At 40.9% G+C, this 24,539-nt stretch overlaps 1 protein-coding gene across 12 annotated transcripts in view; it reads right to left on the bottom strand.

Annotated features, from left to right (window-relative positions):
- Positions 1-4,592: 4,592 nt before the first annotated feature.
- The window catches only part of dab2ipb (DAB2 interacting protein b), a 204,890-nt gene continuing 184,943 nt past the window's right edge, over positions 4,593-24,539 (bottom strand). For 10 of the 12 annotated variants that reach the window (XM_030064945.1, XM_030064947.1, XM_030064948.1 and 7 more), the window contains 5 exons: positions 22,095-22,986; positions 20,336-20,473; positions 13,691-13,893; positions 9,467-9,554; positions 7,861-8,028 (listed from right to left, as the gene is read on the bottom strand). In XM_030064945.1, the coding sequence (XP_029920805.1) occupies positions 7,861-8,028; positions 9,467-9,554; positions 13,691-13,893; positions 20,336-20,473; positions 22,095-22,986 (1,489 nt within the window). Of the gene's footprint in view, positions 8,029-9,466; positions 9,555-13,690; positions 13,894-20,335; positions 20,474-22,094; positions 22,987-24,539 lie in introns of all 12 variants that reach the window. The other 2 variants (XM_030064946.1, XM_030064951.1) reach the window with 2 other exon arrangements.

The following is a 24,539-nucleotide window of genomic DNA, read 5'->3' on the forward strand; positions in this document are numbered from 1 at the left end:
AACGGCATTATCCCGCTTATACCATGGTCACTTAAAAAAGAAATAAATATTAAATCAATTATTAATAAGTTGTTTTTTTACTGTTAAAATCGTAAGTTTTTCACAAGAAGTGTCTGAGTGGACTATTTAATATCTCTCGTTGTGACGCGTTGCCAAGGTAACCGGCTCTGGCCGCAGAACCTGCAGCTTGGCTGGCCGCAGCTGTTATATTAGGCCTAATCAGTGGAGGGAAGTGAGATGCTTGCTTAACGTTATGTTACGTGATACAAAGTATCATTTCAGAGGGCAAGTGCACCTCTTACCACTTGTGTGTGTCCAGAGGATGATGCGAAATTTTGTTTCAAAGAATCAAAGTCCACAGATAGTTTTCTAAATCGTTTTTATTGCAAGAAATATTATCCACCATTCACTCTGATCATTAAATGTGTATCAAGCGAGTAAGGTAAGCAAGACAGAAAGACAGGCGACGAACTATTTAAAATTAAATGCAACATTGCCGTTGATCATGAAATTTGATAGAGATACTGGCATGTCCATCATAGTGCACCTAGGGCTACATTATTATTAGAATTGTACAGACCTCTTCACTGATTTTTTTTAGCATGTCTCCAAGGTAGTGGACACCCATCGGCTCCCTGGAGTACCACACATCAGATGCCACTGTGATGGAGTGCTTCAGGTGCAGATAAAAAGATTTTGCGTCTGGGGGACATTTAGAGATGTACTTCTTGAAACTTTTTACTGGGCACAGCGGATCCCCGGGCCTTGCGAACATAAAACCTCTTAGGTTTTGCTTGTGTGGGTCGTTTGAATCTTTATGATTTTTAGTGTCAGGATTATGCGCTAGGCTGACGTATTCAACGCCATCCTCGTCTCTCTGGATGCTGAAAGATGTCATGGTCAGCTCACGGTTCCCCTCCCTGCCACGCAGAGCCAAACACAGCTGGATGTCAAACCACACCTTTCTGACGAGGCCGAGGGGCGTATCAGGAGACAGCGCGGATGAACATCTGATTATCTCAAGGTCTGACTCAGGGATACGAGGATGGTGGAAGCCGGTGTCTTTCCCACTCTTTCTGTAACGCTTCAGTATCGCCTTAAAAACCGCATTACTGCTCTTGAACACAGTGTCGCTAATGATGTTGACGTCTCTTAAGTGGTGGTTAATGCCGGCTCTCAAACTCCTCAAACTGGCAACACTGTATTCTCCTCCTTCCTTAGTCGAGTGGACAGACGCATAAAACAGTCGCAAAATGTCATTGAGAGTAGTGGCAGTGTAGCTCTCAGAGTTGATGTCCATGTTTTTCTGAGCCAGGAAGTCTCTTAATGTTTTAACTGCCCATTTCGTGGTTGTCTTTGTGTTTACCTCGTCCTTGTCATCCTCTAAATTGTTCAATTCCTCCGGTGTCACCTCCTTGTGTCGCATCTCCCTCTTATTTTCTCTTCTCTCTTTCTCTCCTGCTGCATCCCAGTCTTCAAAATGATCAAATTCACCAAATAGGTTAAAGGAAACTATAAAATCACTCATGTTTTGTCTGCTGTCTTGCTGTTGTGATAAATAAACTGTGAAATAACGTATGTTAACGTATGTTCTGAGTTTCTGTTGCCACGGTTACCAACTAGTGTTTGAGCCAGCGCAATAATTTAGAACAATCAGGCTATTTGACCGGAACTTTTTTATAGGTGTCCTACAACACTTTTTAACAAACACCCTGCAGCCAATCAGAATCGAGTATTCACCCAGACCATGGTATAATAGTCAAAATATGAGTATATTGCCTTCCTGTGGAAGCAATTGTATATTACACATAAATAGCACTTCTATATAAATAGCTTCTATACTTTCCTGTTATTAGTCTATTAATATTTGTCATTTTTAAACCAGTTAAGCCATTGACCCACTTCTAGCTTATACAGTACACTGAATTTACTGTAAGTACTGAGGATGTGTTCTGAAAAGACAAAACAAACATCTATCCATTTGAGAACTGATATTATCAATTGTACATATTGAATTTATGTTAGAATTATAGGCCATGCCAAGGGGCAACAGGAAAAGAAATGTGTTGTCTGCTTTTGCACCACAGCAGGCTTATCTGAGAAGAGCTTGTATGAATGTCAGGGCCTGGCTTCTATAAATGACACAATCACAATCAGAGAGGAATGTTACCATGAAATTTGATTACAGCATTCATGTTGGATGGATGATGGCACTTCTCAAGTTTGGTGAATTTGGCCTTTCCTCTAGCGCCACCAGCAGGCCAAGATGTTGTAACAGTGGCAGTGGTGCTTGTAACAGCTGAAATTTTTGGCGACTTTAAATTTGAAGGATGAGACCTGGCAGGTAGTGTTGCACGGTGTATCGATACTGGAAAAGTACCATGATACTCTGCAGTCAAAAACGATACAATACTCAATTTTAAAAGTATTGATACTTTAAAAAAGACTGTTTTAATAAGAGCCATATATATTGAGTTGTGTTCATGTGACAGTGGAGCTGTGTATGTGCGTACATATGTTTTTTGCACTCTTCTCTCTTTCCTTGCTCCCTGAGTCCCTCTGGGGCAGCGTGTGTGTGTGTGTGTGTGTGTGTGTGTGTGTGTGTGTGTGTGTGTGTGTGTGTGTGTGTGTGCGCGCGCGTCCAAAGCTTGTAGATAAAGCTGACACTTGCAGTGAAATATGGCATTATTTTGCTTACAGTGAGGGCGAGCCCACGGACATCACTAAGCCCGTCTGTAAAAGATGCTACAAACCCATACAGACGAAGGGAGCCAACACGACCAACTTGGATAAGCATCTTGCCAACAGACATGAAGACTTGTTCAAAGAATTCAAAGAGAGACAGGTTAGTGATAGATTACATAATATAGATAACATAATCATGCCCGCATTAGCTATAACTAGCAAGCAAATGCAACAACACCAGTGGTGAAAGGGACTCCCTAAAAACTTGATATTTCGCCCGGGTGTTTTCAGCTAGCAAGGCTCTGCCTGGCGCACGTGTGGCAAAAAATCAATACCTGCTCCGACCTCCAAGAGCAGTGCGGGACAGATAATTAGGAATAGCGAAAATGGCCTGTGTTAATTAAAAATAATTAATGAAAAATAAATTATCCAGTGCACACACTCAGAGTTGGATGTGACTGGTTTAATAGACTAAATAGTAAGATTAACCTTTGTCCGTGGCTTCGTTGCGTTGTTCACAATCTTATTTATTAAACCAGTCACATCCAACTCTCTGCGTGTGTTTAACCCTTTCTTTTATTGCAGTTTACAAATGGGGTTGTAGAAATCAACACTGGCATAATTCACTGATCTCTCTCCACAGACAAACAAGCAGAACTGTCCAAAAAAAAATAAGTCAGGAGAAAAAATAAAACATGTTCTGGTTTTCATATGTCCACGTTCTGTGACAATCTTTAATTTGTTTATTTTTTGAACATGGCTATAAAGTTAAACCATGTTCTGTAGCTATATAGCTCAGCAGGCGTGACAAAACATTTTATTTATTTTTTATGGTTAAACAGTTGCAGATAAACACTCAGAGATCAGTACACCTGACACTGTAAAACAGATTCTGTAATAAATAATAAAAAAGCAAATTATGTTTTACATTTTCGCCGTGGTATTGTTTCAGTATCTGTATCGAGATATTTTAGGCAGGTATCGTATCAAAGCCATAATTTTGGTATCGTGACAACACTACTGGCAGTTTGGGTGATCCCATGTAGTGCCAACTGTTACAACTACCACTACCACCACTGCAACTGTTTCAACATTTTGGCCAGCTGGTGGCGCTAGAGGAAAGGTCATAAAGTCACCAAACTTGAGCAGTGCCATCATCCATCCAACATGAATGCTGCAGCCTCCCTCTGAAATACCTGTGATGAGGATGCTGTCCACTTTCTCAGCATCCCAGTCACAGAGCCAGACTGAGTGAAGAATATATTCATTGATTTTTTTTTTTCAGTTCACAAAAAAACAGCTTAGTCTAACATGTGGATCAGGTCTGAGAGGATGTAATCATTTTGCTTTTCATGGAACCGAGGAGCACAACCAGTGTTTGATCTCAGTTGGATCAAATGGTAAGCATGATGTTTGGCTGTTCAGTGGAGTAATTTCACACTTGGGTTTCCTTGCCCTTGAGGTGTACATGGATAGACAGTGTTGAGGCATTTTGTAATACTTCAACTCTACATTGGTTATAAGATGGGAGACATTTTGCAGCATATGCTGTACCCTCCATTTTGGTTGTTAGGACCATCTCAGGGTTTCTCCTGCCTACTGTGGGGAATTACAATCAGGCGGTATGTAGGTCAGGCACCACTCACAACCCGTCTTTTATATCCCTCTATCATACCCTCGTCTCTGCATTTGGACCCTGAGTCTGAACATATGTTCCCTTTTTAAATGTTCCACTTCTATCTAGAGCTTCCTTATCAAATATCTAGGCCTACTTTAGCATTTAATGAACATGTGATGTGTATCACGGTATTAACCCGCACTCAAATTAAGCTTTATTTACATTATGAAATAATCAAATTCCTTGTGGGAAAACGATGCAATCAAGTGATGACACATAAAGCCAAAACTTAAAATAGCTAAATAAAACTTTAATAGGTCTAGTTGCAAATGTACATAAATTGCACAGCCACATTATTGTCAACACAAACAAATTCTTCTGTACATTATTGTTTTGTCACTGTCGTCGAAGGAAGCAGAATCCAGCAAATACTTTACTTTCAACATACTTACAAAAGTATTTCTACAAGATATTAGAAAACATACAACATCTTTTACTTTTATTTATAGCTTTATATTTAGATGATTCTTTTGCTTGGACTGGCTGACCTGTGTGAATAAGTGAGTGGGTATAGCTATAGAGACAGATCCATCATGGTTCTCTCAAGTTTTCTCACTGTAAACCTCTTAAAAAAAACCAAACAAACATACAAAAAAATAGAACTGACATGGGAACAAGGAATGCATGAACAAATATATGGGAGATCAAATTAGAAAGTTAAACATGGTGAGAGTCCCTCTTTGAGATTTCTTTGTGCGGAATTACAGATGGTTTGCAGCCTGGCACACATGACAGCAACACATACATCATTTCATCCCTCTCCATTGGCTTTGTGTTGTGTGAAGGTGCCTCCGCCTGGCTTCTGAATTCCCTCAACAATTTAAGCATGTGGAAAGGGATGTGGGTGGGACTTAAATGCGCTCCGTTTCTATGGCCTCGTCAGTCAAAGCCTATTTTATTCTAATGAGCTAATCACGGCAGAGTCCCTTTCTTCAGTTGTTAACTTTGTCACATGTTTTTAAATCCTTAAAACAGGTCATCTGAAATGAATCAACCACTGAACATAAAAGTGCATAGAGTTAGACTGCTAAGAAAACTGGGATTGTGCTTGCGATTCTCATCACACGACTGAGATGTAGATTGGTAGACAAAAGCAACACGGTATCATCCTTGACTCCCCAACAGCCCGACATCTATTAAAATCAGTTTGTTGCTACTGATATTATACTGTGATACAAAACAAGAGGTTTGACAGGGTGAATACTGAAAGTTGAAATTAACTTTATAGGTCTAACCAAAAAGTACTGATGACTGATTGCGCTATTTAATATTTACAATATCCATGTCATATTGATACAGCAGAGTTGAGCACAAGATACATTTACAAAAAAAGCTCTGTTAACATTAGGTAAAAATATTGTGAACATTTTATTTACACTTTCCCAGGCTGTCCAGCCTCTAAATACACTCAATTATTATATATTTCTGCAGCAAGCCATACACTGTCATCATCATCATCATCATCATCATCATCATCATCCTTTTCCAATTGGCGAAAACAAAAAGGAAAAAAAGGAAAAGAAATGGTGATACTGATGCTATCATTGGCTACAGAGCCAGAATGATGCACACAGAGCCTCACACTTAATGTTTATAGTCTATTAAAGGTAAGAAAAATGAATACAAAAATATACAAACTCTAGATGCTGAAATGGCACGGGGCTAAGGGATGTAATGGCAAAGACAGGGTCATTTTGAGGGACAAACCCCCTGTTAAGACCAGCTGTGAGTTAGCATCTTCACATTCAGAAGAAAGGGTGGGAAGGAGGGTGAGAGAGAGAGAGAGAGGGTGAGAGAGAGAGAGAGACAGAGAGAAAAAAGAAAAAGGAGAAGAGAGGTGATGCCAGAAAGATTAACTTGAGTCACAGTTTGGATGCAGCATACTTCATTACCACTGACAAACAAAACCGCTTGAGTTTCTTACTTAGTCAGCCATCATTTCAACGGCCCACTGGTCCAGTGTATAGTATGTGTGAGTGTGCCTAAACACATGCCTCTACATAGCTCTCGTTGTGCTACTAGGGTGAAAAGACCACAAATATGGCTCACGTCCAAACCAAGGCCATGTACCCACCAGGCAGCGTGACAGATGACCTGCTAAATCCAGTCGAGACAATGTGACTGGTTCCACTGAACCGTGTTGTCTGTTATTAAGAGCAGCGATGAGCACCATGACCCATGATCACCTGACTGTTTACTCTTGAGTTCACACTCATCACACTAGAGATGTTATAGCTGCAAACTGTTGTCACTCAAAGATAGCACACGTTTAAAGGATTAAACATCATGAAGATGAGGATTATTGTGATGATGCTGATCACTGCTCTATGTGGTCTCTTCCCCAGGGCCCTAAAGCAAACTATACACCAAAGCTTCTGTCAATCATTGGAAAAAAAAAAAAAAAGAAAAACCTCACTAAGTTTCAGAACTCACTCCTAAATAAAGGGCTGCTTTTATATTTGAGATTATCAAATATAGGTATATGTGTGTATATTCTATAGAAGAAAAAGAAATGCATACATCTATATTAAATTTCATTAATATAGTATCACATAGAGTTCATTTACTTTAGTGTTCATAATACATTGTGTACAATTTATTTTTTATCCTTTACAAATCCACAGTATAAGTTGTGCCTTTTTTGCAGAAATTGGGGAGCTGCAGGACAAAGAAAAGTGTGTTCCTTACTTAAGGCGTTTCATGTACCAATAGCTTTCACAAAGTGCACTACATAGGGTTGGCAAGGACTGGGATTAGCGGGAGCATTTTGGAACACACCCAAGGACTGAGAGGGGAAACAAGTCGATTGTTTTGGGTTAAAAATATCTTCTGAAGCTCCTATTTGGTTGTTTTTTTTTTTTTGAAAAACAAGGACATTGAAATAAAGCACTGGAAAATAACACTCTCAAGACAACTATAGTGAGACTTGTCAATGCTGTGTTTTTGTTTTTACTGGGTCCACTTTGTTGTCAAGAAGAAGAAAGAGAGAGGACGAGAGGAGGGGTACTAGGGCGGCTGTCTCTAACAGCCACTGTGTGTGATTATATAGTGGTTTGTCCCTGATGTGGGCAGGGTCTTGAATTAATCCCAACAACTGCATACATCCATTGGAAATATCCAAATCGGTTGACTGATGGAGAGCTTTAAATTCATTATCTACAAGTTTTGCCCCACCTCCTCTGGCCGTCGCCCTCTTCCTGAAGGCCCTCAGGTGATCAGTTACGCCCACTGGCTCTCATTCTCTTAGTAATCTGTCTGTCGTACTGAAGTCCCACCTCTTCCGGTTGGCCCCACAGAGTGACGTCCTCACTCCTACATTGTTAAGTGTCCAAAAAAGGAAGTGTGCTCCGCAAGTGCTACGTCTCCTTTTTAGAAACACTCACACATATACACACATTCTTTCAAACAGACATGCATCCATGCAGGCACGTAGACATACTCTCATTCAAACGCATACACATGTGCACCACAAACGCTCCAGTCAGATGCCAGTTTGTCTAGCAGTTGCTGCTGTTCCTAAATTCTCCATTCTCTGTGATCTGGAGCTTGGTGGGGTTGGTGGGGGAGATGCCATTGCGGGTCTGCATGCTGTATCGCTCCTTCAGCTGGGTCAGTGCACTCATCAGACGATTATTGGCTGCATCCAGGGATGCTATGCGTTTCTCCTGCAAACACATACGCAGAGAGACAAAATACACTCAACAAAACTACACACTCATATTCTTGCAAAATGAGGAACACCAAAGCAAATCAGTAATGGTGGGGTTAAGAGAATAAACATGCAGACAGACACAATCACAGAAAGGAAGCACTGATCTCAGGTGTCAGGTCTAGTTAGTGCGCAAGTTGTGTTTTATAGTGTTGACTAGGCTATATCATGTAGGGTCTCATGGCAGGGTGTAAGCTCAGCCACACAGGCAAGCCTCTCTCTTCTCCCTTTATAATGAGATTTTCATTTTCTTTCTGTCTGTTTACTCTGGGAGACAGCTCATTGCCTTGTTTGTTTGCAAATGCAAAGTCTCATTAATTTAGTGAGTGAAAGAGATTGAGCTCTTATGTGGTGCCTGGCTCTCAGTTTATACATGCATGTTATCCCAAAGAGTTTCTTTTGCATACTTAAAACTTTTGTTTTACTTTTTTAGGGATACATGGTAATATTTGCAAATTATCGGCACTGGCCAATATGGGCTTTAAAATGAAATATCTCATTGGCCCCAAATGAAAATTTCTGCTGATGTGACATGCTAATATGTGAAATAGATCAAGTTTGCCCTGGTTGTGGCTGTTCTCAGGATTGTCTCAGGGAGAGCATCATCCAAGCAGGATGAAGCCAGCAGCTTTTTTTGAAAGAAACTGTTATATATATAAAATATTGGCAAAAAAAAAATCTAACATCATGCATCCCAGTCTTTTTTTTTTTTTACTGTCCAAACATCTGCTTGCTTGAATGTGTATATATTTGTGCAGGTATACATTTGAATTTGCTTGTCTTATCTGTGCACTGTTCCCACATTTTTGCCTGAGTGGTGATGGTGAGCATCTTACAAACGGAATGCTATCTGGGGCTGTGCTTGTCTGACAAACACGACAACACTGATCTAGCACACCAATTAGGCACACATATTCATTCTCTGGTTAATTGAGCATTATATCCCCAACAATCCACTTTCCGAAATCTATGTACCAGTGTGCTCCAATGTGCTACAGACGTACTTTTCTATTTCCAGACAAGGATTTCAAATACAGTTTCATATGAATAAGAACCACAGGGATTACAGAGGAGCGACATGTTGACAAAAAAGACACAAAGTATTTGCAAATGTTGTAGGTTGTATAAGAAATGGGGAGAGCTGAGAAATGCTGCTCAGTCATTCAGGCTTGTCAACGCTACAGACTTCTGACAGTTATGAATTAAACATTTCTTTCCGATGCATATCACCCTTCACTTCTCAAAGATAAAAACACACAACGGAAAGCACATAAAAATTTGAAACACACAAACATACATCAGTTAGACAGAGAGAGTATTTACAAATCTTTGTGCTGTCGGCACTGTCAGTCAACCTACTGTAACATTGTACGTGATAGTGCTGTCAAACTGACCTGTGCGTCTATGATCTTCTGTTTGGAATCGACCACTGCTTGCATGTCTGAATGATCCTTCTTTAGCTCTTCCTCCACTGACATTAACCTGGAAATGTAAATAAGACACTTAGTAGGTTTGGAGAGCAGTAAAGAATAGAGATTCAAAGCATAGACTGGTTAGAGAAAGCACTTGCCATCCCAAAAAAGAGGTGCACTATTTAATTAAATACCCTCATATCGCACATGTTCATCCATAGAGCCTCACTGTCCTCTTCCTCAGCCTCTGTGAGCACCTTTGTTTATTAGGCGCACCTTCATAAAAGTTCAGTTCTGTGTGTTTGGTTTGTACCCTCTTGTGTAATGCTTTTTGCAGTCTGCACTAATTAGTGATATGCTATGCACTCTTTTGGCAGTACAGTAGAAGTCCCACAAGCATGAGCCACTTCTAGTTTAGTGCACAGTGCATCCACATACCAAGCGGCCGCTCCGTCATTTTCTGCTTGTAGTGGCTAAGTCAGTGCATGAATTAAATATTTTGTTCAGTGACTCTCTTAGTCACAGCAAAGCTACAAGAGCTGCAGTCTGCGGGGGAGAGGGTTCATTACACCCCCTAGTGGCCTTAAGCAAAAATGTATGTAGACTTACATTTTTTAAGCACGTTTCTTGCAATCCACTCTTCTGCAAAAGTGAACTGAACATTGAAAAAAAAACAAAAAGTCACCAAAGAAAATAGCAGAAATTTGTGCCAGCTGGAAAAGGAGGTGCTTTCTTCTACAGTACAATAGGTGAGCTATTCATTGGACAGTGTTGAAAACTCAAGCAGTGTCTATGCTCAGATGCTTTCAATGTGGCCAGTAGGCCATTGTCTATTTATTGTAGAGAGTGCAAACTTGTTTGTCTGTGTATTCTGGCAGCTTGTGCCTCTGTAATCTTCTGCTTGCTTTTTAATGAGCCATATTATTTGGAGAAGTTGTCAACTCAGCACCTAGGCTATATCCCATAGTGGCTCTTTGACAGTATGAGTTCTTGTGTCCTCAATGATGTGTTTTACATAAAGTCTGACAACAGTAAAACAAGGATGGAAGATGGATAAAGGTCCAGTAAGTTTATTTGCTAGTTGAGGATTCATCAGATGGTGACTTGGCCAAAGAGAACAAGAGGAAGCATTCATTTTGACACTAACTCATGACATCCAAGCAGCAAAATGGTCTACAACAGCCTTTCTCAACTGGGGTGCCAGAGAACATTCTGATATTGCTGACATAAGAAAGAAAAAAAGAAAATAGATCATGAGCCGCCTCATGTCATCAAAATTTGTCTCACATGACCCTTTCCTACAGCCTCTTTTTTACCACACTATGCATTACAAGAGTGAGATGTGAAGCTGATTAACAAGCATGCAACGGTTTTGAAAAGAAATTCCAGAATCAGATCATTCTGAATTTGAGCCGCCATCAACTTCATCATCTAGTGGTAGCTCAGCAGCCAAGGCAGTTGTGCCCAGCAGCAAGACAAAGACAAGACAGCATGATGACAGCTACTTGTCGTGTGGTTTCATCTTTTCCGGGCATCCATCATGCCCTCTCCTGTGCGCCTGGCATGTGGTCTGAAGGTGCCAAACTCAGAAATGGTTCCAGGCAGACTAGAAAGGCACCTGACAACAAATCATCTGTCACTAGCCATCAAGAATGCAAAGTGTTTCATGTGTTGGAAAAGTCAACACAGTGCAGTTGAGTTCACATGCACTTGAAAGCTCAAAACTTGCCACTGCTTGAACAGGAGCAACTGGCAGAAATCAGGCAAAACTGCACATTAAAAAAAAAAAGAAAAAAAAAAATCAAGAGATGGCTTTTGACAGGTATTGGATATCACTGGAGAAGGAGAACCTAATAGTTTGAGCTTGCACTGTTGCAATTCTGCTACCGTTCTCCACAACATGTTTGCATGAACTGGGCTTTTGGAGCCAAACTCACATCAAGAACAAGTGCAGGGAGCGACTGCAGGCTGTGGACCACAAGGGTCTGCCTCGCATCCCTGCCAGACATATGGCTCTTACGTGTATCATCCCAGGCTCAGGTTTCCTATCGATGGAAAGCCACATTTACCCCACCACCCGGTGTGTGTGTGTGTGTGTGTGTGTGTGTTGGCTGTCATAGGGATGTAGAGTATGTTTTTTAATCCATTTTAGACTGGGGTGACTTGAGATTTTGCATACTTTTATAGGGTGCTGTGACCGAAAAAAAAGGCTCAGAAAAGCTGTTCTACAAAAAAGCCATTTGAAACAGCTGGACAAGAGAAAAACAAAACAAAACAAAACAAAACAAACAAAAAAACAGCTGTGAGTCTTGATTGATCGTGCAAGCAATGTCAAGCACATAGTCCAGCATTACTGTAGGGAAGATCCTGTATGTGCTTACTTTTAATGGAGAGGCCTTTTTTCCAAGATGAGGATGAACTTTCTCCACAAGGTCACAAGTACTGACATAGCATTATTTCAGCTGATAACAACCTTTTTTTTGTTAGCTTTATTAATTCCTTCGGTATGGGAAATTTTATTAAGAGACTTTACATAAGAATGTTTTGCTGACACAGTGCCAAACTACATTTTTTTTAATAATATGGGCCCTTTGTGTCAACAAATCTGTATTTAACAGCCCTGGGGCACTGACCTAGGTACAGGTACTACACAGCAAAAAGTTTAATCTTAACAGGTCGTTTAGCCTCACTGCAGTGATGCAGGATTTTTGCTTAAAACAATCAAACTTTTCTGATGCTAATCAACTTGTTTCCACAATTTTCTTGAATGCTGAAATGTCATTTTGTTTATACTAATTGGCTGACTTGCCTTATTCTGTCTTGTTTTAGCATATTTATACCTTTAGCCAGACAAATTCCTGAAACAAGTGAAATTGCATTGGAAACAAGTGGGATTATCTCATCCCACTGGTAGATATTTTTCACTTGCTTTGAGAAAAACAACATTTTAAGACTGAAAATAAGACTGCATGACTTGTTTTTCAGCTGTTTTGTTGTTTTTGGTATTCTGCTGGTAACTGGTAACTTCAGTGTCATCACAGGGATGATCTCAGCGCAGATTCAATGGTTTTTGATGGGGGGAAAAAATAATCGATCTGAAACAGACATTTGCTGTCAAGTTTCAATGTGAACCTCTAGAAATAAAAGAGAAAGGGCTTCTAAGACTCACTGATTTGCAGCAATGTTAGACAATCAAACAGAATCCAGCATAGAGGCTGCAGCTCCATTGTAGCACCAACAACACAATGTAAATCAGCGAGGTTAGATTTTTTCCCCCTTTAACCTCCTCTGTAAACTTGTCTCATGCCAACTGCTTTCTCGAGCTGATACCGCGCTTCTAAGTTTATGGTGGGCCTAATGGGGCAGGGGCCACCCTTATGTGACATTTTTTTTTAAACTTTCATTTTATTGGCATTTAAAATGCAGTTAACACTGAAAATAAAATCTCCTCTCCCTCAGGATGCCTTCCCAAATATTCAATCCTTTGCAAAGGCAGTGGTACATCTGTCAATGACATGCACTGCTGAGGCGTCTTCTCTAGTGTTAAAAAATAGAGGCTACCAGAAGTTCTCCTCTATGCTCAACATGTGCTCTGTAGAGTAATGAAATCTTTTACAGAAACAAGCCCTACCGCTGTAAGGTTAATATGGAGTTTATAATGCAGGTAAAAAACACAGCAGAGACTTGTTGAAAACAGGAGGAAGAAAACATAGTAAGGCACAAGATTTCTTGCTTTCATTCTATGCAGCTTATGTTGTATTTGTGTTCTCAGTTGTCTTTAATTAATGTTCCATCTAACAGCAAATCTTGAAGAGCAAAGGTTTGTCAGAGTTTTACTCAATTTTCTTTTTTATGTATGACATGTCACGATTTTCAAATAAATATGAACCCTGTAATTTAAATACCTGGTTTTTGTGTTCCTTTTTATTCAACAGGCAATTTCACCTAGTGATCTGTGTTGCTATAGTAACACATCAGCTTCCAGTTGTGCAGAATAGCACGGCAAGGCCACACCACCAAATGTAAATTAATGAAATAAAAGATACGGGGCGTGTAAACAGTATTAACTTCTGTAATTAAAAGTCAAAGTGCAGTTGTTGCAGTCATCTGACTATCGTATTTGGAAGATAAGTACTAACCCAAGTTCTGCCCTCTGCTGAACAGTGCCTTAAATATGAGTACATCTGTCACGACTTCTTGCTGTACCTGCTGATGATGCCTTTCATCTGGAGGTCCTTGTCATCCTGCTGTCTACGCAGTCGCTCCTCAGACTCCTCCAGCCTGGCCTGGTACTCCATCAGGACCTTTTGGGCTTGTTCGTCCTGGCCTTTGAGGCGAGCTTCATACTCTTCAAGCTTCTGTACAGACGCACGCAGCTTCTCCTGCAGCACTGCAATCTCCTGCTGGTACTGAGCAGCCAAAATACAGAGATGGAAAGAGAAAATATTTAAAAAAACAAAAAAACAAAACAAAACAAAACCCTCCTCATCATTGTTGTCATTATCATCATGATAATTGTCATCATCAGCCCTCAGCAGGATCAGCAGGATCTTCCTGTTGATTACCATACTGTCACTGACAAAAACAACAACAAGAGCCAAATATTTCTATGAGTCCTGGGAATGATGTCCTCTTACTGCTGGGACTGGGGATATTTCTTGCTGTACTGGAGACATAGGCTCACATTGCAGTAATGACATTGCAATAATGGAGACATAGGATATTCCCATTTGTGGCCTCACTAGTATCATAAAAAAAAGTCTCTTTTCTCCCTTTTTTTTTTTTAAATATCATTTTTCTTGCAAACACAACCCTCTTTTCAGCCAAATTAACATTCTCTGGTTATTTTATAAGTACTGAGGTAGGACTGTTAATAGTGCCAAATCTTTCAAAGCAAAAAAGCTCAACTGTCAATAAATCAGGAGAGTGTCCAGTCCAGCTGTGCCCCTAATCGGACTTCTGGTTTGGCCCTAAACCCAAGACCTTTGACCAATTGAGAGGCCGAGCTTAATCTGGGGAGTGTCAGTGAGAGAGAGAGAGAGAGAGAGAGAGAGAGAGAGAGAGAGAGAGAGAGAGAGAGGATGAGAAAAGAATCAGAGAGAACAGAAAAAGAGAGGGAAGCAACCTCTGTCGCTCTAGTCTAGCCTGTGACATAAGCCCTGAAAATCTCTTCTTGACCTCTTGCTGGACCCAGGAGAGGCTTTGAAAGGGTTTTCTGCTGGTGTGGAGAAATGTGTGGAAGAAGAAAATCCCTTCTGGATTTAAAAACATATTCTCTACAGTCAGTCAGCTTGTCACCAAAAGACCACTAAGATTGAATCAACTGACAGGAAACGTGAATGAAGGAAAAAACAAAAACTACTCAATAAGCTACCGATTTTGAGATTTTGGTGCAATTCCAATTTCTCGAATTTTTCAAAGCATTGTCTTAACAAACACACACACACACACACACACACACACACACACACACACACACACACACACACACGGCTGCCTTTATCCTTGTTTTAAGTAAACCCTCATTCACATACTTTACTATAATATTGCATAATGTTCAGTATTTGCTGCTTATCTTAATAAATAATACTTAAGTGATGTCTTATGGTAGCCACTTTCACTGGATTTTTTTTCTTTTGCTTTCTAGTGTTTGTCTGTAAATGATTTGATCTAAAAAAAAAAAATAAAAAAAGGCCAGTTAAAACTCATCATCAATACGATTATGACCACTGAACAGAGTCACTAATCCAGTCTATTATCCAGCTGGAGCTGAGGGAGACGATGAACTGTCAGAAGACTTCCAGTGATCAGATTAAATTACACAACCAGATGACGCTGCTAGCATCATTAATCTTTTCATATCATCTTATGCTTATTTTGCCGCCTCACTCTCTCCATCTCTTCCTCATCACTGGACCTTGTTTCTTCAATTCATCTTGCCGGAAGAAAGAGTGAGCTCATAGATTTATCTCATGAGCTCCTCTCCCCATTCTCCACTCTCAGCCTGCCATCACTAATATCTCCAGAGATCAAGTGACATTAATACATGGGGAGCCAACATGCGACCGTCGCCTGTTCCTGTGCAGTTTAAGTACTATTGGTGTTCTGAATTTATATTTATTTATTTATCTTTTAACAATTACAAATGTATTTGTTATTCTGATATTGAAATATTCAAAATATATTTGACAATACTGCCAATAAATTTGCCAATATTCTTAAAAATAATAATAATTTTGTCATCATGTGTCATGCATGTAGCAACTCTAGCCCAAAATATACACAACATACATAAATAAAACAAACTTGTACAGATTAGGGATGCACCGATCCAACGTTTTCAGTTCCAGTGCCGATACTGATGCTGGGGCCTTACGTATCGGTCAATACCTGATACCGATCCGATATCATTGTTGATTTAAGAAGCTACAGACTTCACAGCAGTGGCGGCTTCTTTTGATCTGTTCAACTGCTCAAATTCCTCGTGCTCCTTCACGTGGTGTTTCTGGAGGTGCTTGATTAAATTTGTGGTATTGTATCTGGCAGTGCTACCACCACCCCTGGCAACATTCATTTTACATACATTGCAAACTGCCATCGAGCTAGTTGGCGTGCTAAGGGTGAAATACCTCCATATCGCAGACCCTTTCGTTTGCTCCAATGATCCAGGTAAAATGTTGATACTGGCACCGATATCCGATGCTAATATCGGATCGGTACCATCCCTAGTACAGATGCAGAAGTTTGTTGGCCAGGCTAACTGAATGAAATACAATGTAGAGCTAAGCGCAAATAGAACGAAATGGCAAATCCTTTTGCTTGATATTGGAGACTTCACTGTCTGATTTCACCTCAGTCCATGCTAACATGACCCAGGAGTTTCCCAAAGCCACTGAACTACGCAAGCACAAGGGAAACACGTTGAAAACGTCAGTCAGAGAAACAAGTTCAGGTTTTTCAAATCTATGAAGCACTCAGAGACGGTCACATCATATCATGGCATCATATCAGGTGGCACAGAACATGGCTCGTGCTAAAAAGCCAAACAGTGAAGGGGACTTTGTGAAGACGGGCCTCAGAGATGATGTTATCCTCACTCATGAAAATTACAATTTGAATTGTCCTGTGTCACACCTGCAGCTGCAGAAAATCAGATGTTAACAGCTCAATGGAAACATATATGGATCACATTCCTCATCAACCCTTTCACGGCTGAATTGGATTGTTTGAAAGCTCTTTTAGCGGCAGATGAAACCGTCTCAGTTGGAGATGACTGAACTTTTGGGAGATGACAGACTTAAATGTGTTTCGAGAGAAAGAACCACAGTGTTTTGGAAAATTGTGCCCACAGATGGATTTCTCAATGTCAAACAGCTTGCACTCAAGCTCATGTCAATGTTTGGATCAACTTGCGTCTGTGAATCAAGTTTTTTCTACACTGAAACAAGTGAAGTCAAAACATCACGCTGTTCTTACAGACACACACGTGAAAGAGCTGCTTCATGTGGCAACAAGTGAGAACAAGCCAGACCTGAGAAGGACTGAGAGACAAAGACTTACGACTTAAGAGGCAAGAAAAGACCAATGAGAAGTGTTCAGCTGTGTGATTAGGCCTGTAAGTCATTGCTGCTGTTGTAGTGTGGCCATGCACCTGTTGTGCAGTTCTGTGCAACAGGGTTTTGATGCTGGACCGCTTTGCCTCCCCTGATCTAATATATCTAATATACCTCTCACAGGCATTTACTCTGCAACTGTCCTGTCCTTCCCCATGTTCTGCTCTCTTACCTGCATCCCTAATTTCTGTCTGAAAAATAGGGCTGTCAGTAGATTTCCACCTGTCATTGGAAGTCAAATTGCTTTAATAAGAAGTTGTCAAATCTTCTCTTTCTCATGCTTTGTTTTGAAAACCATAATTAATCACAGCTCTTTTTCTTCTGTAGTGCCACAAATCTGTGTTCAAGCAGTGATTCACCGTGACTAATACACATAGTGCAAAATCTCAAAACCACTGGGCTTTATAGTAATTCAGCCACGATGGTTCTTTTTACTGTTTTCAGAAAGGTTAGTTACAATAAAAATTGAGTCTTCTCATCAATCATCTTCCTACATTTGTGTATATTAGTCTGTCATTGTTAAAAGATTGGTATTTAAAAAGAGAAGGGATCTGCATATTTCTGCCTCATACAGCTAATTTGATAATAATTATAGGCACTGTGTCAGCTCAGTTTCTCTCTTTTACTGCTGTTGCAGATGTGCATCAGACGTTGTCTAGCAACAGATTTTGTTTACAGTTGCTCTATCTAATCCAGCATAAACATTAGTTCAAATTAAAGCAACAGAGGAATCTCATCAACACATTTGAATTGAATAAGCTACCAAGAGTGAACAGAACAGAATGTGGGAAAAAAGTAATTTGAAAAAATCCTATTCTGCACTTACTGGCACTGATGTTCTATTTGCTGATTTTCTGATGTTTTATTTGCTGAAGGCTGAAGCCAGTTTGCATTCAATATTAGCCTGGAGTATAGCCTTTAAATAAGCTGCCATGCTGCTGTCGAGGACAAAACATGTCAACGCTGAGCACACATCTTATCTGGAAACAGTCATATTTATCCTCTGTGTAATGCATGATAAGGCCCAAACATCACAAATGTAAAAAAAATCTAACATGCTTTTCCAGACAGCTGTTGTTGTCCTCACAAATGTTTTTTGTCAAGCACCTAATCATTTTGTCAATCTCCTAAATTTAATTTGTTAAATTTAAGATAGATAGATAGATAGATAGATAAATGCATGCTCTGGTTGTATCTGGGTTTTCCAAAGGTGAACTGGGAGTCCCACCCCAGCACTCATCCCCCCACCTTTTGCTGTAACTTCTCTACACTTGATGCCCTGTGCCCAAAGATGTCCCTAACAACAGTCAGGGACCAGTTTCTGGTCAATACAGGATTTACATCTGTACATATGGGTCACTGACACTAACTCTGTCTTTTGGCCTTGTAATACGGTGTGGAGAAGAACTGACTGTGCTTACGGGAATCATCATGCACATCTTCATGTGAGATATTTGCATTCTACAGCAAAAGTTTTAATAATAGGATAATTATCAGTTTACAAACTATTTATTTATTGGTTTAGTTATATCCATGAGTGTTTGCCATCTAGCTGTATACCTGTTTTAACACATAAATATTTTTACTATAAAATGTAATTTATTCTTTATTCTTCATATTTATTCTTTAATCTCTATCTATAGAGTATATATGCAAGTGAAATGTAAACAGCCACTATTGGCCACTATGTCCACTGTATTGTTACAAACATATGGATTATTCGCTTGGACCTCTGTCTAACCTGCTGTGCAAGAATTAGGCTATATAATGTAGTATGAAAAAGGGGTATTATTAAATAGGTTTTAATTCTTCCTTCTTCCCTTGAAACATTTCTTTACCATAATTTTCCTCTTCATGACTTTATTTTTTAATTGATTTTGTAATAGTGTATGTATTTATTTATGTTTTTATTATTTCTGTTACATGTTTGAAATCAATATGTTCAATTCAGTTCAATATACTGCATGGGTTTTCTGACAGAGTCCTCAGTGAGTCCTCCTCTGACTTCATGGCTCTGGTGGACTATTTTAAGGTGGCCTCTTTGTCAGCATGGAGTTATTGCCTTCTTTGGTTGCCTTCCCTTCCTAGGCTGAGCTAAGATGACAGCTTTGAATTTATTATGGATGGAAAAAAATGGGGGAATGTGTTGCAGCCAATCAAAGCATGTAAGCCAAGCTGAGGGTGAATGGTAGTAAAAGTTGGTGAGAAAAGCAGCAGCTACATCGGCAGAGGAAGCAGCAAAAAGCTTCTGTCCACACACAGACTCACATCAGCTATGTACGCACACACACTTTCTATAGGATATTAAGATAATTCAATGTATAATATGAACCTTTCTAAAGTTGTTAAGTTGTGAGGGTGTGTAGAGTTTGACAGAGTTAGGAAAAGGGTAGCTGATTTCAGGGATGTAGGGAGATCATTTTATTACACGTGAATGTAAAAACTACAATATGCAACTTTTTGTTTGTTTGTTTTGATAAAGTATTGTAAGTATAGTTAGTCCCACCCTCATTCCAGTCTGTTGGTCAAACATCCACCCCAACACTCATCCCCCACTTGTCCACTTTTTGCCACCTCATGCATCACTACACTTGATGCCCTAAAAATGTCCCTAAAAACAGTGTGGGGCCAGTTTCAGGTAAATATGGGATTTACATATTTGCATATAGGTTACTGATAGACCCAGACCTATAATGTACCATACAGCCTTTTCAGTGTCATCCAATGTCAAAAAGTTGCATATTGTAGCTTTAATGGCACACTCCTCAATTTTGTTTATATGGAAACGCAGTGCTCCCAGAATGTGCACTTTCCACCAAAAAGAAGCAGTGCAACTGGAAATGAAGTAGGAAGACAACTGAGAGTGGCACTTGTTCTAAAGTTCAAACCCAAAACAATAATGATTTTGTATGGTTTGCTTCAAACACTAGGGGTTACTCTGAACAAAAATTGTGGAGTGTGCCTTTAACTGAAGAAAGATTTGGCTATGTCTGAGGGATTGGAGACTTTGGGAGGGGCAAGGGTGTCAAGGCAGGGGACTGAGCGATGAAGGAGAGATAAAGGAAATATTTAACTGCTAAAGGAAGGGAGTATGTGAGGGAATTAATGAAGGGTAAAGGGGGTGAGGAAAGTTAAGAGGGGTTTTAAAGTCTCAAAGGAGTATCAGCACATGGGGGTTTGAGGTGGTTGTGAAAGGAGGGTTGGTAACAGTTAAAGGCTGGATTGGGAGGCAGGTTACCTTCTCCACCTGAGTCAGATCCTCTCTGTTTTTCAGTGACTCGAGCTCCATCCCCTCATGGTCTAAATACTGCACATTCATATTCAATAGCCAGGCTGCCGTGCGGTCCAGCGCATTGGGGTTCACTGGGGAGGGGGCCTAGTGAAACCAACACAACACACACACATGAGCTGAGTGCAAGTGGGGTGGGAGTAGGGGTGCATGCAACCAATGACAACAATAACACAAAACACAACACAGGAATAAGCTTGAAATGCATGTGGAAGAAGTACGCCATCTGGATTGAAAGCAGGGTGGAATGGATACTCACTCGTCTCCGTGTAGTACACATACACACTTCTACATAGGTCCATAAAGCACTGATTTAAACGTGTGTGTGTGTGTGTGTGTGTGTGTGTGTGTGTGTGTGTGTGTGTGTGTGTGTGTACGGACACATACAATCACACTTACAGCAAAGGAGAGGTAAGGTAGAAGACAAAAAGAAACACAGCAAAACAGTGATCAACCTTGGGGCAGAACCTAGGAGGCCGGGAGTGTGTGTGTGTGTGTGTGTGTGTGTGTGTGTGCCAGTTACACTGACAAGGTGGCGGTAAGGGAGAGTATTATGGCCTGTTACATGAGAGGAAAAGTGGGATTGTTTCATGACTGTGCAAAACTCTCTTTAGGATTGAAGCCTGGACCTGAATAGCAGCAAAGGGGCAGAGGACAAAATAAAACCATTTAAATATAGTTTATCAAATACAATTGTTTCTTAATTTAAAATCCCGAAAAACTTAGTTCAGTTTAATGGTTTGTTTTCAGTAGCCTATTTGGTCACCGTTTTTTTTTTTTTTTTTTTTTTTTTTTATGAAAAAAGCATTAAATCCTTTGTCTTTCTTGGTCATCTATTTACAAGTACACTGAAAAGTAAACTCAACATTATGTCTGGACTCTTCAACTTCTGATAACAAATATGCCTGTTGCATTCTCATGACACAAATTAACCTTGGGATTGGTTCTATCAATCACTCTATCAATGGACGGCCAATTCAAAAGACATTATGGCAAGATATTCTGGTTTATATGCAGATTCCCTCCCTGTCACCTCACCAGCAACTGTCATCAAGGACAGCCACTGAACAAGGGTTTTAATTACAGCCTAAAGTTCTCAACAGCAAATAATAGACTCACAATTAATAATTGTGGCTTGTCCATAATATATATGGACAAGCCCTCCTGCACACACATACACACACACACACACATTTACACACTAGTGTATCCACTTACCACAGTAATATACCTGTTTGTGTCCATGAGATCTGTGTGCAGACTATGGTTTGGTACTGACTGTGTGTCTGTATCTGTGTGCACACATGCGTTCAGTCTTCTGCTAGTTACTGAGAAACTAATTGTGCCTATACCACTGTCATTCTCAGCCTATTACACTCCTCCAGTAAAACAGTGGTGAAGTGATGAGCTGCCTGTATGCAGATTACTGTTATTACACACACAATTCCTGTAATTCATTAGGACACAATGAGCAGAGTCTCTGTGCTTAGAGACCACCCACGCAACCTGTGTCAACATGCTATGTGTGTTATGAGACCAATGGGCTTTTTTTTCCCCCACTGTGTTTTATCACTGTAATTTCAAGCAAAAACATGAACTAAGGACATTATTAGCTGCTATAGCTGTCAAAGAAATCACAATCATTCTCTATAAGCAAGAAGAGCAGGTTGTACATTGGACAGAGTGTGTAAGACGGTGCCTTCTGTACCTGTTTGTGCTGAGCCCTCTGCTTGGTCTCAGGACTGTCGCCTTTAGATGAGGACGACTGCTGTCGGAGCCGAGCCCCGCTGCACGGCCAGTCGGGCGATGATGACATCATGCTGCCAGATGAGGGCCGGGGGTATGGCCCACTGTTGAGTAGGTTGGGGGGTGTGCGTCCCCGGGTGACACTCTGAGGTGGAGGTTGGTCTATCCTGCGCTGGGGGCCAGCGCTATTCTGTCTGGGGACAGTGGGTTGGTGCTGGGCTTCTGTGAGCGACAGTTGTCGGCGGGTGAACTCCCCTGAGCGCCTGGTGTACTCATCCCCACTGCTCCCACCACCCCCACCTACCCCTCCACCTCCACCTTGGTTCAGGAAGGCATGCTTTCCTCCTGCTGGCCCGTCCTCATTGTTGCTATGGGAACTGACGGAGCTGTGGCACTCAGAGCCGGAGTCGGCCATGCCACGCGGGGACACGGGCAAGCCAGCAGCCATCTGGTAGACGGGGTTCTGGAAGGAAAGTGGGGCTAGGAGCTGGGCAGGTCGGCCTGGGGTGCTTTCTGCTCCCGGAGTGGTGGGGGTCTGGCCTGGCCTCCGTAGGGTGGGACCTCCAGGGATATTGCCCTGTGGGGTTCTGGCTGACCACACTCCCCCAGAGGTAGAGCTTTCACTGAGGCCATCTGAGGCACTGGGACCTGGGCCACCCTCCAGACTGCGAGGGTCTTGAAGGTCCACCATGGACAGGCTCTTGCTGCCATTGGCCATGCCCAAGTCAGGCTCATTGGACTCGGAGTAGCTGGAGCTGCGTGCTGGGGAGGGCTGGATTCCTGAGCTCCTTGTCACAAAGAATAGGTCCTTGTTTTCTGGGGTGGGGGAGGGTAACCTCGTGAAGTCAACCAATCTGAAAGAGACAGTAAGAGAGAGAAATGGACCATTGAAAATAAGATATAAACTGATATGCATTTTAACCTCTCAACCAATTAAAGAAGGTCCATTGAGTCCTAAAACAGATGAACCAGCACCTCGGAGCGGTGAAAAAGGAATGAGGTAAAAGTGAAAAAAGCAATTAAGAAGATTGTGGAGGGAGAAGAAGAAAAAAAAAAAAAAAATATATATATATATATATATATATATATATATATATATATATATATATATACACACACACACATTGATGTCTTCAGATACTGAACAGATGACACTACCAATCTTGCACTCCTCAGTGACAACACTCGATTAAATACAGAAACCCCATCACCCATTTTACCTCATGGTGTAATCTACATATAGCTGAAGGTCGCTAAAACAAAGGAACTTCTAATTGACCCACAGATTGTACTCACTGCAGAATCAGTCCTACTGGTGAGGCGGTGGAGCAGTTTGAGGCTCTCTTACACCAGACTTTAATCTCAGCTTCAACCAGCACATCAAGAACATTTCTGCATGCTGTCAGCAGGGACTCAAACTACAGCTACTGCTCCTCTTATATTGTGGAATCACTGAGCCACTTCTCATGTATAGTGCCATTTGCTTCTACACAAAGCTTATAGTCACCAACAAAAGCAAACTGTCAAGGATCACACACATATCATGTTAGATCCCTGGACTACCGACTCCCAACCTGTCCATCACACCACCAAGACTATTATCTGCAAAGCAAACGCAACCAACAGCTCATGACATGAAGCATCCATTCAGTCAGCTCTTCTCTACTTTCCTCTGGCTGCAGACACAGCTCTCTCAGACACAAAAGCCTTGTTTTGCCAAAAGCTTTGTAGCTACTGTCATGTCTCTCCTGAACAAAACTCCCCACTGAAGCACAACTTGAGCCTAAGTGATCCTTGTCTCTGTATCGCAGTGGCATTCCTCTGTTGTATTATTTAAAAAAAAAAAAAACATCCCCCATGAAGGACAACAGTCCAGCAATCTATTTATCTACCTGTTTGAAACTGGAAAATTTTGGAGGATGTGTGGCTTCTACTCATTTGCTTTGCTCCCCTGTCCCCTCATCCTCTTTTTCTTCCCTCCCTCCAGTAGTCAAATGGAGGCTTTATTGCCTGGAGACAATTACCTTGACAGACATGATTTATCTTCCAATAATCTCTATCACTTGCATCATGCTCATCTCCTCCCTATTTCTCTGTCCCTCTCCCTCTGTCCATTACCTTCTTTCTATCCTTCCTTCTGCTCAATTTTTCACTCTCGCCATATTTCTCCTTCCTCTGCTCTTTATCAGTCTCCCCACTCTCTCCTTTTGTGCCCCTCCACTCTTCATGTCACTTCTTGGTAGATGAGAGGCAATTAGGCAAGAATGGTAAGCTTATTCGCATGTAGTTTCAGGCAGATGAGGACACACGCATCAATATATACACAAATAATGAGATAAAGTAAGGAGGGTGTGCTCTGAGATCAGGCCATATAGGGACACCGGTTAATTAGTTCCATTGATCCTGG

The sequence above is a fragment of the Myripristis murdjan genome, chromosome 12 (assembly GCF_902150065.1).
Source record: "Myripristis murdjan chromosome 12, fMyrMur1.1, whole genome shotgun sequence".
Taxonomy (NCBI): Eukaryota; Metazoa; Chordata; class Actinopteri; order Holocentriformes; family Holocentridae; genus Myripristis; species Myripristis murdjan.